The 13,368-nt window shown below is 43.9% G+C and overlaps 2 protein-coding genes across 2 annotated transcripts in view; both read right to left on the reverse strand.

Annotated features, from left to right (window-relative positions):
* The window catches only part of LOC118596302 (baculoviral IAP repeat-containing protein 1a-like), a 58,823-nt gene extending 48,842 nt beyond the window's left edge, over nt 1-9,981 (reverse strand). Inside the window, 3 exon segments of the mRNA XM_036207113.1 lie at nt 2,161-2,260; nt 2,731-3,296; nt 9,913-9,981. Coding sequence (XP_036063006.1) covers nt 2,161-2,260; nt 2,731-3,292 — 662 coding nt within the window. The 5' untranslated portion in view covers nt 3,293-3,296; nt 9,913-9,981.
* The window catches only part of LOC118596301 (general transcription factor IIH subunit 2), a 54,018-nt gene continuing 43,898 nt past the window's right edge, over nt 3,249-13,368 (reverse strand). The window contains exon 17 of the mRNA XM_036207110.1: nt 3,249-3,296. Coding sequence (XP_036063003.1) covers nt 3,292-3,296 — 5 coding nt within the window. The 3' untranslated portion in view covers nt 3,249-3,291. The remainder of the gene's footprint in view (nt 3,297-13,368) is intronic.

Here is a 13,368-nt window from a genome sequence, read left to right on the forward strand (position 1 = left end):
AAGATTCTATAAAACTTAGATAGATAGATAGATAGATAGATAGATAGATAGATAGATAGATAGATAGATAGATAGAGAAAAAACCCATTCAGCCAAGTATAAAGTATAGGAAATGATACAGGGCAGACTAAGTAACTTCTTTTAAAAAAAACTGAAAGGGAAAAGGTGAGGGGAAAAATCAAATCTCTAAGTGGGCTGGCAAGACAGCTAAGAGGGCAGATGTGCTTCTACGAGGACAGACAAGCTGAGTTGTGCCCACAACTGCAGGTCATCCTCCGACCTGCACACCCATCACGGCACATGAACAGCACCACCAACCCCCACACTAAAATGGGTAAGAGAAATGGAGGGGATTTGACCTGAGGCAGTGATACTGTCTTTCTCTAGGAGACATAACGATGCTGTGGTCCAGCTTGTTTGGAAAGTCCTGTTGCTGTAATAGCTCGGCATCGTGAGGTCCCTGGAATTCACGTTGAACTAACCTGGTTATTGTTATTCCATGGAAGACAGTGGCAGGAGACAGATGAAATATGTACTGACCAGGTGCTGACAAGTGTTTATTACACTGTTCCTTTTATTTTTATGAGCTATTCCATAATGAAAGTTTGAAAAACAGTGAAAGGAATAAATCTTTATTTTGCAGAATTACAAAACCAGTACTAACCAGATCACTAAAAATAATTGTCATATACTTTTGCTAAGCAGGGATCTAAAGACCACACCCACTGCAATAACAAAATCTTGAATCTTGAAAACATTTGTGTGTGTGTGTGTTATGGCACTGGGATGTGGACAAACTATGTATCTGGTCCTCTCATCTTTTAGCAGAGGGTGGCTTTGAACTACCGATTCTCCTGTCTCCACCTTCCTAGTGCAGGGATTGCAGGTGTGTGACCCTGCATCCAGCAAGCATTTTCTTTTTTGGTTTTTCGAGACAGGGTTTCTCTGTGTAGCTTTGAGCCTTTCCTGGAGCTCACTTGGTAGCCCAGGCTGGCCTCAAATTCACAGAGATCCGCCTGGCTCTGCCTCCCAAGTACTGGGATTAAAGGCGTGCGCCACCAACGCCCGGCATTGTTTTCTTTCTTTCTTTCTTTCTTTTTTTTTTTTTTTTTAGCTGAGGATGGAACCCAGGGCCTTGTGCTTGCTAGGCAAGCGCTCTACCACTGAGCTAAATTCCCAGCCCTAGCAACCATTTTCATTTGGTTCGTATTCCTCAGTATGTGAAACTGCTTCTAATGCTTTAAACATTCTTATTTTCTTTCATTTATACAGCATTTCCACCCCTGTGTAGATTAACACATTAAGTAGTTAAGGTAAATCCACGAAGTGTTGTTGACAAGACATTATCTTAGTATTTGGGATAATAGGAAGATGGGTTAGTAGGCAAAACACCTCAGCACAAGCATGGGGATCTAGAGTTTAAATCCCTGGTATGTGCACATCAAGGTGGAGTATGATCACACATGTCTTTAACCCTACCCTGGGATAGCAGAGACAGGCAGGTCCTAGGGGCTCACTAGCTAGCTAGTCTAGTCAATCTATGAGTTCTGGTTCAGTTATCCAGCCTCAAGATAGGTAGAAAGTAATAGGGAAGACAAGCTAGGTCAACCTGTAGTCCATATGTGCACATTCACTTACACTACACTACACACACACACATACACACCAAACCAAACCAAACCAAAACCGTGTCTTGAACTGAAAGCAAAATAACTTTTTTGGTTTTATTGAGATAGGGTTTCTCTATGTAACAGCCCTGCCTCCTCCTCTTCCTTCTCCTTCTTCTTCTCCTTCTCCTTCTTCTTCCTTTTTATGGTTTTTCAAGACAGGGTTTCTCTGTTTAGTCCTTGCTGTCCTGGAACTCACTTTTAGATCAGGCTGGCCTTGAACTCAGAAATCTGCCTGCCTCTGCCTCCCAGCTTTGGCTCTTCTAAAACTCACTCTGTAGACCAGGCTGGCCTCAAACCCACTGAGATCTGCCTGTAAGTTTGTGTGTGACTAGCTCTTCCTTGCTTGCAAAATTTCTGGATGATCCTATACTGAATAAGAGAAAGATCAAAACTAAAGGGAATACTCCAACAATGTGTCTCTTTTGTCTCTAGTTTTATTTTGCCTTTTTTAAAATTGCAATTTTTAATCATAAAACATTTATTCACTTACTTGGGGAACCACTTGGCATGCTCCTTCCAAGGATCATCTCCTTCTTCCCAGTTTCCCAAGCATCCACCACAGGAGAAACACTGCACGGTGTCCCTTTTACCTACAGACGCAGAAAAACATTTTGACTGGCCAGCAATGGCACCAGCTGTGTCTTGGAGGTGACCATATTGTACCAAAACAAGATGGACTCCTTCTGACCTCTCTGGCTGAATCTACATCCAGAGTTCCACTACAGTAAATGACCCCCTTCTGAGTATTGGACCTCCACCCTCTAGCCATGGTCTTCTTCATAGGCATTTTTCCCAGAGCCCTGCACATCCTAAGCTAAGCCGTCTAGCACCAAGCTATACCCTCAGGCCACAGCAATGTTTTCTAATGTCCACATTTAAAGAAAAGTAACCTTTTATATATATATATATATATATATATATATATATATATATATATATATATATACACAAAGGGCAAGCTAATAAGGCAACAGTCAACAATTTACAAATATCACAAATAAAAACATGACATTGAACTTTATATTTTACAGAAACACCTCACAAAATGGAATCCAGTTACCTGTGAAGACAAAGCCAGCTGCTGAGAGCACACGGGGCGATGTCCCATGGGCATAAAAAGGCCAGTTCTCAAAGGACTCCAGCCTGGTCTCCTCTTCTTGGTACCTTGCTTTGCCACCTCTCAGCTTCCCGGGACTCTTCACCCTTATGTCATACTTGCCGATGTTACCGACGTCTTTGCCCAAAAGGAACTCGCATCCTGGACGGAATTTCTTGTGGCTTTCTAAGGGAACTTCCCTGAGGTTGGTGCCAAAGAGGATTAAGCTACAGCAGAAGCACTGGACCCCAAGATTCACCCCGGTAAAGTAAAACCCAGCGGCTGCCATGTCCTGTGATGTCCACGATCTGAACGTGTCATAGGTCTCGAAGGTCTTTAATCGCTTGGCCTCACTGCGCATGTGCGAGTTAAAACCTTTCTTCATTTTCATTCGTTCCTTATGATCTTCTTCTTGTTGTCTCCTTGTAAGCTGAAACGCATCCACACCGAGAAGAGCAGAGAGCTCGGGGAGCAAATCATCATCAAACTCGGGAACTTGCTCCGAGACCTCCCCGTGGGTGGCCATTATTCTGAAAGGAAAAGGAAAGCGGAGGGTAGAGACAGTGGTGGTTTTCATTATAAAAAGCATGAATTCAGGGCCCATGAGGTAGCTCTGTGGGTAAAGGCACTTGAAGTCAATCCCTGGATCGTATGGTAGGAAAAGAACTGACTCCCACAAGTTGTCCTCCGACCTCCAGCCACATGGACACAGTGATACATATACTCATGCTCCCTGCCCCACACAACCAAATAAAGGTATAAAAAAGGCAGAAGACATTGAAGAAATACCTAGATAGTCAAGACAAAAAGGATGTTGTTTCAGAAATCATAAAACATTAATATTCATGGCTGGAGAGATGGCTCAGAGGTTAAGAGCACTGACTACTTTTCCAGAGGTCCTGAGTTCAATTCCCAGCAACCACATGGTGGCTCACAACCATCTGTACCCTCTTCTGGCCTGCAGGCATACATGCCATATACATAATAGATAGATAGATAGATAGATAGATAGATAGATAGATAGATCTTTGAAAAAATCAGTATTCATCTGCTTACTCAAGAAATAATCGCTATGTCTGCTTGTATGTCAAGCAAGCGGGCTAGACCATGAGGACCAACATGAACAAGACAAACAGACCTGGTTCCATTTATAAAGGCTTCCATTATTTTTTGCTTGTTATTCTGAGATAGAATTCTGCTATGTATCCCATGCTAGCCTAGAGCTTGTGGTCGAGGCAGGCAGCATAGGAGACTGTTTAGCCTGGGACCGCCAACTCTAAACTCTGGTTTAGGTTACACACATCTTCCTCTTGAATGACCTCTATAGACTCCACACAGACACACCCTCCTCCAGACGCCAGCCTGCACTGGGCTACTCTCATCTCTGAACCACTCTTGGCAACAAGCAAGTTTAGAACATCTCTAGTCAAGTGTATCACCAAAGTATTAGAAAGGAAGAATGAACAGGTTGATCTCACATCAACCCATGGAGCCCATGCGCAGGAAAGTAAAACTGTATTCTCAAGCAAACGTGTATAGAAATTATGCATAATCAGTATGCATAAGAATTTCAGAAGCATTATGGGAAAGGACATGCTCAGGGACTAAAGGCTTGGTTAGTTTAAGCCTGTCCACCAAAATAGAGAACCACTGTTACTACCAGTAACCAAACCCTCCTCTTCCTCAACCCTAGGAATGAAAGCCTCCAAACAATAATCAGGGCCCTTCAGGTACTCTCATTCACATGGACATTTGTGCTGTGGATATCACTCTGTATAAATAAAATGCTGATTGGCCAGTAGCCAGGCAGGAAGTATAGGTGGGACAAGCAGAGAAGAGAATTCTAGGAACAGGAAGGCTGAGTCATGAGACACTGCCAGCCACCGCCATGAGTACCAACACGTAAGATACCGGTAAGCCACAAACCATGTGGCAAGGTATAGATGTATAGAAATGGGTTAATTTAAGATAGAAGAACTAGGGCTGGAGAGATGGCTCAGAGGTTAAGAGCACTGACTGCTCTTTCATAGGTCCTGAGTTCAATTCCCAGTACCCATGTGGTGGCTCACAACCATCTGTACTGAGATCTGACACCCCCTTCTATATACATAATAAATAAATAAATCTGAAAAAAAAGAAGAACTAGATAACAAGAAGCCTGCCACAGCCATACAGTTTTGAAAGCAATATAAATTTCTGTGTGTTTATTCGGTTGGGTCTGAGCGGCTGCGGGACTGGTGGGTGAAAGAGATTTGTCCTGACCATGGGCCAGGAAGGACTGGAAAAAACTCCAGTTACACATTTGTCCACCTGACAATGTATCCTTCTCTAAATCTGTAACATCACTTTGCTCTGGATAGTTATTTTGCTTCTTTTAAAAATCTGTGAGACGGGCAGTGGTGGTGCACGCCTTTAATCCCAGCACTCGGGAGGCAGAGAGAGCCAGATCTCTGTGAGTTCAAGGACAGCCTGGGCTACAGAGTGAGTTCCAGGAAAGGCACAAAGCTACACAGAGAAACCCTGTCTCAAAAAAGGGTTGGGGATTTAGTTCAGTGGTAGAGCGCTTGCCTAGCAAAGCACAAGGCTCTGGGTTCGGTCCTCAACTCTGGCAAAAAAAAAAAAAAAAAAATTCTGCAAGCCCTTATTTTCAGTTGTTTGAATAAGAGGCCAAGAGCCTCTTTTTTTTTTTTTTAAAGATTTATTTATTTATTATGTATATAGTATTCTGCCTGCATGTGTCCCTGCAGACCAGAAGAGGGCACCAGATCTCATGATAGATGGTTGTGCGCCAACCATGTGGTTGCTGGGAATTGAACTCAGGACCTCTGGAAGAGCAGTCAGTGTTCTTAACCACTGAGCCATCTCTCCAGCCCCACAAGAGCTTCTTAGAACACCCAACCCAGACACCATCTCAACCTACAAAATGCTATACAGGTTTGCATCACCAAGACCAGTTCCAAATGTTGTTTTTTTGTTTTTGTTTTTGTTTTGTTTTGTTTTGAGACAGGGTTTCTCTGTTTAGCTTTGTGCCTTTCCTGAAACTCACTTGGTAGCCCAGGCTGGCCTCAAACTGTCAGAGATTCTCCTGACTCTGCCTCCCAAGAGCTGGGATTAAAGGTGTGCACCACCACCACCCGGCTCCAAATGTTAACTATGAAATCATTGTTGTGACCTGGGCATATATTTACCATGCATGTTAGAATAAAATATATACAAAGTTCTATAACCTGGTAAAGACAATTGGATAAAATTACTCAGTTCTCTAAAACTGTTGTATGCTGTGAACATACTTTTCAGGTTTAGCGTTCTGCATGTAAACTCTGTAAGGTCTAAAGTGGACTGCAAAATGGTAGTGTAGCTAGACTTTTCCTGTCTGGCCCACAGTCAGGACAAATCTCTCTCACCCGCCAGTCCCACAGCTGCTCAGACCCAATCATGTAAGCACACAGAGGCTTTTATTACTTATAAACTGTATGGTCGTGGCAAGCTTCTTGCTAACTGTTTTTATATCTTAAATTTCTATTAATCTATAAGTTGCCACGTGGCTCATGGCTTACCGGTATCTTAACATGTTTTTTATCACAGTGGCTGACAACATCTCTCTGCCTCATCCTTCCACTTCCCACAATTCTCTTCTCTCCTTGTCCTGCCTATACTTCCTGCCTGGCTACTGGCCAATCAGTGTTTTATTTATTAACCAATCAGAGCAGCACATTTGACATACAGAACATCCCACAGCAGGGTAGTACCAGTAACAGTGTCCTAACTCAGACAGGACTCTGGCCAAGGAAACAGAAGGTTGCTGAGTAAACAGAAGCCTAAATTCAGCATTCCTCAGGAATCTCAAAAGCAGGTTTCTGTTTACCAGGAAAATCACTACCTCCCTTATCTACCTGCCTGAAACAGTCAACTACCAGAGGCAACGGCATCTAGTTCCTGGTAACCCAAACAGCCTGAACTAACTCCTAGGTTGATCTGGACCACGCCTCTCATTACAAACTGTCTCCCTAAAATTGACAAGGCTACTCTCTGTCCTCCAAGAGAACACCTGGCAGTTTGATTTCCCAAATAAACTTTTCTTTCTACTCATGGAGTGGTCCAGGCCGTGGTTTCACTGTGCCCTTGCTTACAAACTCCAGGTGCCCCACTGTTGCAGGCAAGGGTCTGAGTCTGGCAGGCAGCCATCGGGGTTCCCAGGTCCTTACACCTCTTTACCATGGGCTGTATGGAGCACATGGATAGTTACATGCAAGGAGATAGTTTATTAAAGGAGAGATTCTGATCAGCTAAGAATGATGGGGGGGTGGCAAGGGGGGTGGCTGGAGAGATGGCTCAATAGTTAAGAGCATCGGCTGCTCTTCCAGAGGTCCTGAGTTCAATTCCCAGCAACCACACGGTGGCTTACAACCATTTGTAATGAGATCTGGTGCCCTCTTCCGGCCTGCAGGCGTACATGCAGGCAGAACACTGTATACATCATAAATAAAAACCTTTTAAAAAAAAATGATGCTAGGCCTGGATCATGACCCCAACCCAAGAGAGGAAGGGCACAGCTCTGCATGACATTTCACACAATATCTGCCGTTCCCAGTGTTTTTACGAAGCTAGCTCTTCTTGAGCATGCTCACCAGCCTGCAACGGCGGCCCAGCCTAAAAAGCAGACGGGCCCTCTGTGCCTTCCTTTTTCCCTTTCCCTCACTCTCCCCCTCCGCAGGTCCTTCCCTCTCTCCCCTCTTTTCTCTCCCCCTTTCTCTCCCAGTAAGCTCTAAAAGGTAACAATGGTGCACTGACTCTTCTGTCCAGCGCTCTCCTCCATTGCTCAGCCAGCCACGCTGCCTTAACCAACAATGCTCCCTTGGTTGAGTGAAGCCCAGGAGGGGAAGGGCTTCCAGTCTTGCACTGTTGCTACTTTTCTTGTTAATCTCTGAAACCTCCCCACCACCCTAGTCCCTATTCTTCAGGAACATAATTATTGTTTTAGGTGGCTACAGAATCTATTTTCTCTTTGTTAAAAGTTACATTGCCCCATTAGCAAATGTATATCTGCAATGTACTGGGGTGGGTTTTAGGGACTGAGCCCAGGTTCTCTATTTTGGCTGACAGGCTTGGGTTAACCAAGCCCTTAGCTCTTTCAGTGGTCTAGGGTGGGTGTAAAGAGATTGAGCCCAGGGCCTTTTGCGTACTAGGAAAGTACCCACCTCTCTCCATGAGCTGCCTCAGCCAGCACAGCCATGGGTATCACAGGGACCAAGAAAAATGAGCAATGGTAGACAGAGACACAAGACTCTGGGTTCCCTTTTTATTTTCCCACTACTACTTATACATTGTTTAGCTACTAGAGATAGCCCAGCAACCAGGGCTTGAGCAAACGGTATTTTTTTTTTCTCCCTTATCTGAGTTCTTCCTTTTGCACTTCCCTGCCCTTAGGGACATTCTGATCTGCTCCAAAGATTAGAACATTTGATATTATTGTCTCCTCCTTTAAGAGCTAATCCAACAGGCTTGTCAATCACCCAACCAAGAGACTTCCACAGGAAATCTGATTCACCTGAAGATATGCTAAGACAATGGAGGAATAATTATGTCTGTTTAGGTGGAAGCCCTGCCGCCAGCACCATATACCCAAGGAGTCTGGGGTGGTTAGGTGGAAGCCCCACCTCTCTCTCCCCCCCCAAGACCTCACTCCTAAGAAAGCCCATCAAGAGTCAGCCTCTCCCCAGGGTTGACTCTCAAGACCACACCTACAGGCTACTTTTAAGACCTGGTCACCATACCTGCTGTGTGCTCTCTCATACTTTCTCCCATCTTCCCAAGAGTCACCTAGGAGTTGCTTTGCTCTGCTCATTAAACCTGGACTTAATAATTCGGCCTGATCTGATTTATTATATTGGCAGCGTTACTTAGTACGGGGGAGGCAGGGAATTAAAACTTTTCAATGTTGTTATTTACAGAGCTTCCACCATACCTTACTGCTAAGCCTGCTCAAAAGAGAAAAAAATTTTTTTTCTCAATTCTAACTCAAAAGCTGTATCTTTGGAGAATCGATGGTTACAAGCACTGGATGTTCTTCCAGAGGACCTGGGTTCCCAGAATCCATGTAGCGGCTCACATGGTCTGTAACTCCAGTTCAGGGCATCTATCGCCCTCTTCCGGCCTCTATGGGCACCCGGCATACACCTGGTCGCACAGACATACATGCACCCACATACATAAAGATAAATAATAAATAAATAAAATTATTTTTAAACCTGTAACTTCCTTTTTCTTTCTATTTCATTCTTTGGATATTGACCAAAAGCCTCAGCATGGGCTCCTGAGACTTTAGACTTTGCATTTGTGGAGGTCTCTGGAGCTCTCCACTCCCAACCAGGCGGCTGCTTGTTGAACTCCATGGCTGAATCTGCCTGAGTTCTTGGGTCCTAGCTGAAGAGCCTAACTTTCTCTCCTCCTCTCCATTTCCCTCCTTCTGACAGCTGCCATGATTTATAGCTTGCCTGGCCCACTGTTTTCCTCTGAAACTCTAAAATGAAATGATCCCTGAGCTTCCTTCGGATTCTCTAACTTTTAATTAACAAGACTAAGAGCCCAAAAAGGGAACCTCAATTTCCCCTTGACACTTGGTGTGTGTACATCTGTGATTTGAGGCACACCCATGCCACAGTGTTCCTGTGGAGGTCAAAGAACAACTTTTGGAAACTGGTTTTTTTCTCCAACCTCCTCCATGGTGGGACCCAGGGATCGAACTCAGGTTTGCGGTAAGCTCTTTATGTGCAGTGCTTTTGTTTTTGTTGTTGTTTAATTCAGTAACAACTCTTTTTTTTTTTTTTTTTAGCTGAGGACCGAACCCAGGGCCTTGCACTTGCTAGGCAAGCGCTCTACCACTGAGCTAAATCCCCAACCCCCAGTAACATTTCTTAATGGCTGATTCCTCCCCTACAACAGAGCATTTTGCTCATGGCCATTTTTCTCTTCATAAAAACACATTTCAATGTGCAAAAACAAAACCTTGTCCCCAAGCTTTAACATTTCCTCAGAATCAATTCCGGAAATAAGAATTGCTGAGTCAACCGCATGCATATTTTTAAGGATTCTGATGTGTGTCATGCACTAGCTCTGGCTAATGGTCATCTGAGTGAGGTCCTTTACCTTCAGTATGGTCAGGGTCCTGCTCCTTCCTCAGGTGGCTTCCTGCAATGGGACTTCACATAGCAGAATTTTGTGTCTCTCTGTAACAGGAACCAAAGCCTGCTTACAAACTGAGAACTGATTTCCCAAGGGAAAAAATCTTGATGACTTCCTAGTCCAACACCCCAGTGGCCATCTGGGGTGGTGGTCGTGGTCTTTGACAAGAGGCTCCAGTATACTGACAAGTATGTGGCTGATACTTCCTTGGAAGTGAGGTTGTGTGGATCCATCAGAACCCACAAGATTCCATGAAGTTTCCAAAGAGGCTGCTCTCATTCAAACCACACATAAATTAACTCCTTCTCTACAAACACCTGCCATCCAACCCAGTAACTGAAAGCAGAGGTTTGCCAAAAATTTCAAACATGATATGTGATTTCTCCAGGAATCAAGAAACCTAACCAATTTTTGTTCAACTTGTCTCAATCTGGTATCTAGTACATTAATTTTATAAGTTAGGGTTATTAAGAGTAATCCAGTAAATCCTAAGGACTTTATCATTTTTAGGTTTTGTTTTTCTCAGCTAACCAGCCCCTCCAGGCGGTTATCTGGTTAACAGGAACTTTCAGTTCAATCTCAGATAATTCAGATTCATGCATACAATGAAGCAGTGGTTCCCAGATGAATCAAATTGAAACTTTTCGTCACTAGTTTGTAACAGTAAGCAAGAGGATTGAAATATCCTCTGTGATAGCAGCCAGTTGTGATGGCGCACGCCTTTAGTCCCAGCACGCCTTTAGTTCCAGAGGCAGACAGATCTCTGAGTTCAAGACCAGCCTGGTCTACAGAATGAGTTCCAGGGCAGTCAGGGCTACACGGAGAAAACCTGTCTCAAGCCTCCCCCTGCAACATCATCATCATCATCATCATCATCATCATCATCATCATAATAATAAATAATCAAATATCCTCTGGGAGCATCTTAAATGTACATTGGTGCCCTTCCCCCTTTCATAGCCTAATTTTTAATTTCTTCTAAAATAGGAATAGAAAAGAAAGCATGTACCAGCTCCTTAACTGAGCACCAGTGTCCTTGACCATATTGTGCTCTTGCTATATAGTGTTAGTTAGCCTTGAACTTGTGGTAATCCTCCTGCCTCAGTCTCCCAAATGCTAGATAACTTAATGCATTCTTTTTTATTACATTTTGAAATTGTGTGTGTGTGCACGCGCACAAACCCGTGCATGGCAACTGCGTGGAGGTCAGAGGATTTGTACAAGTCAGGTCTCTCTTTCTACCAAGTGTATCCCAGGGATCACACTCAGGTTGGCAGGCTTACAGACAGGTACCTTTACTTGCTAAGCCATGCCTCCTGAGTGCTGGGATTGAAGGTGTGCCCCACCACTGCCAGACAGGATACCCTAGGGGGAAATTGCTCTAATTATTTTTCTTTCATGATGTTGTGATGAATACTATGACCAAAGCCAAGAGCAACTTAGAGAAGGAAAGGTTTCTTTTAGCATACAAGTCCAGGTCACAGTGAGGGAAGTCAAGGCAGGAACCTGAAGGCAGGTCTGCCCACTATTCCACACAGCATTACCTCCAGCTAAGGGACTCACTTCACAGGCAATAAGTGTAGCATAGACTGGGTAGAATGCTGCTTGCTAGCTGGCCCACAGACCAGCTCATAATCAGCTAGCCTTCTCATATAATTCATGACCACCTACTTAGGGATGGAACTGCCCGCAGTGGACTGGGCCTCCCGACATTAATTAACAATCAAGACAATATCCCACAGACATCTCTACACGTCAATCTGATCCTTGAATTTCCTCAATTGAGATCTTCTCTCAGGTAATTCTAGGCTGTGTCAAGCTGACCTCCAGAGCCAACCAGGAGAGCAACCTATTACTGATGTTTTGCTCTATGGTTATATTGTCAAGCTGCTGTCTGAATATTAATGATTATCTCCATAGGTTAGTGCTGCTCTCAATCTTGGCCAAAGAAGTTCCTTCTGCAGTGGGCAGAAGTCATGTATAGACTCCTATCTGGTCAAAGTTCTCAGAATAAGTAGCTGTGAATGATCAATCCTCAATGAGACATCTATATCAACCTCACCTTAGGTTGAGAGGACAGAAGGAAAGTAAGAGCTGAAGAATGAGGAAGAAGCTGTGAGATGTTGTTTTCTGAATATGACGTGGACATTGAACTCATAACTTACAGCAACTGTGGTTAACTGCACATGGCCTCATAAGATTAAGCCAGTCACCATTCTAGCACAGACAGGGGTGTGGCTCATAAGGTCCCAGGCCAGCTGAATAGCCTGAATAGCCATTGGCAGTTTATGGCTGCTATGGGACAGTCTTTTTTCCAGAGGTGTGGCCAGTTGTAGGTTCCCATAATGCAGAGGGTACCTCCCCACACCTATACAGACAGCACTAGTTAAACTCAGTTGATTATGAGGAAAAAAGGGGGTGGACGTGAAGATGGGAAAGGGACCTATATGGGGTGTGTGAGGGGACCTAAGGGGGTGTATGACTATATACATTATATGTGTGTATGAAATCTCAAAGAATAAGTTAATAATTTTTTTTTGGAGTTGAGGATCGAACCCAGAGCCTTGCGCTTGCTAGGCAAGCGCTCTACCACTGAGCTAAATCCCCAACCCCAAATTAATAAATTTTAAAAAGCTTTAAAGAAAATAGCTAAAGGATTTTAACACACAAACTCACAGAATATATTCAGCCAATAAATTTTTGGAAAGATTAAAGAAGATATTATATATATAAAATAATAAGTTAAAAAATATTTTTTTTTTGTTTGTTTTTTTGAGACAGACTGTACCTTTGCGCCTTTCCTGGAACTGCTTTGTAGCCCAGGCTGGCCTTGAACTCACAGAGATCCACCTGCCTCTGCCTCCCGAGTACTGGGATTAAAGGCGTGTGCCACCACCACCTGGCAAAAAATACTTTTAAATAATTTCTTCCAGGTTATACCTCAGAGAAGCCTGAACTGGCCTGACTGGCCTAACTTTTAAACTCTTCCATGTACGTGTTTCCATGTAAGGATTGTGGGATGGAGGGATGCAAGGTCCCCAGTGGGCATCATGGTGAAACTCAGGGAAGAAGAGGGGTGACTGAGAGTCACTCCCAGAGAAGCCCCCTGATCCTTCCCTGGAGACTGGCTTTTGAAGGGAGGGCACATACTAAAATCTCTACACTACAGTTCCAGGGCACCGTCGTCGTTGTCATGGCATGAAATCTTGTGCCAGAAGCTGGTCAAATTGTGCCTTCAGTCAGGAAGCAGAGAGTGATGAGTCCCTAATTTACTCTGTCTCGTTAAATTGATATACTCTGGAGATTTCACAAGACTAAATTATAATATGTAGTCCTTCTGTTTGGTTACATTCACTTAACATAATGTTTTCAAAGTTCATCCTCACTATATAGCATGCATCAGTACTTTACACTCCCTTG

The sequence above is a fragment of the Onychomys torridus genome, chromosome 15 (assembly GCF_903995425.1).
Source record: "Onychomys torridus chromosome 15, mOncTor1.1, whole genome shotgun sequence".
Taxonomy (NCBI): domain Eukaryota; kingdom Metazoa; phylum Chordata; class Mammalia; order Rodentia; family Cricetidae; genus Onychomys; species Onychomys torridus.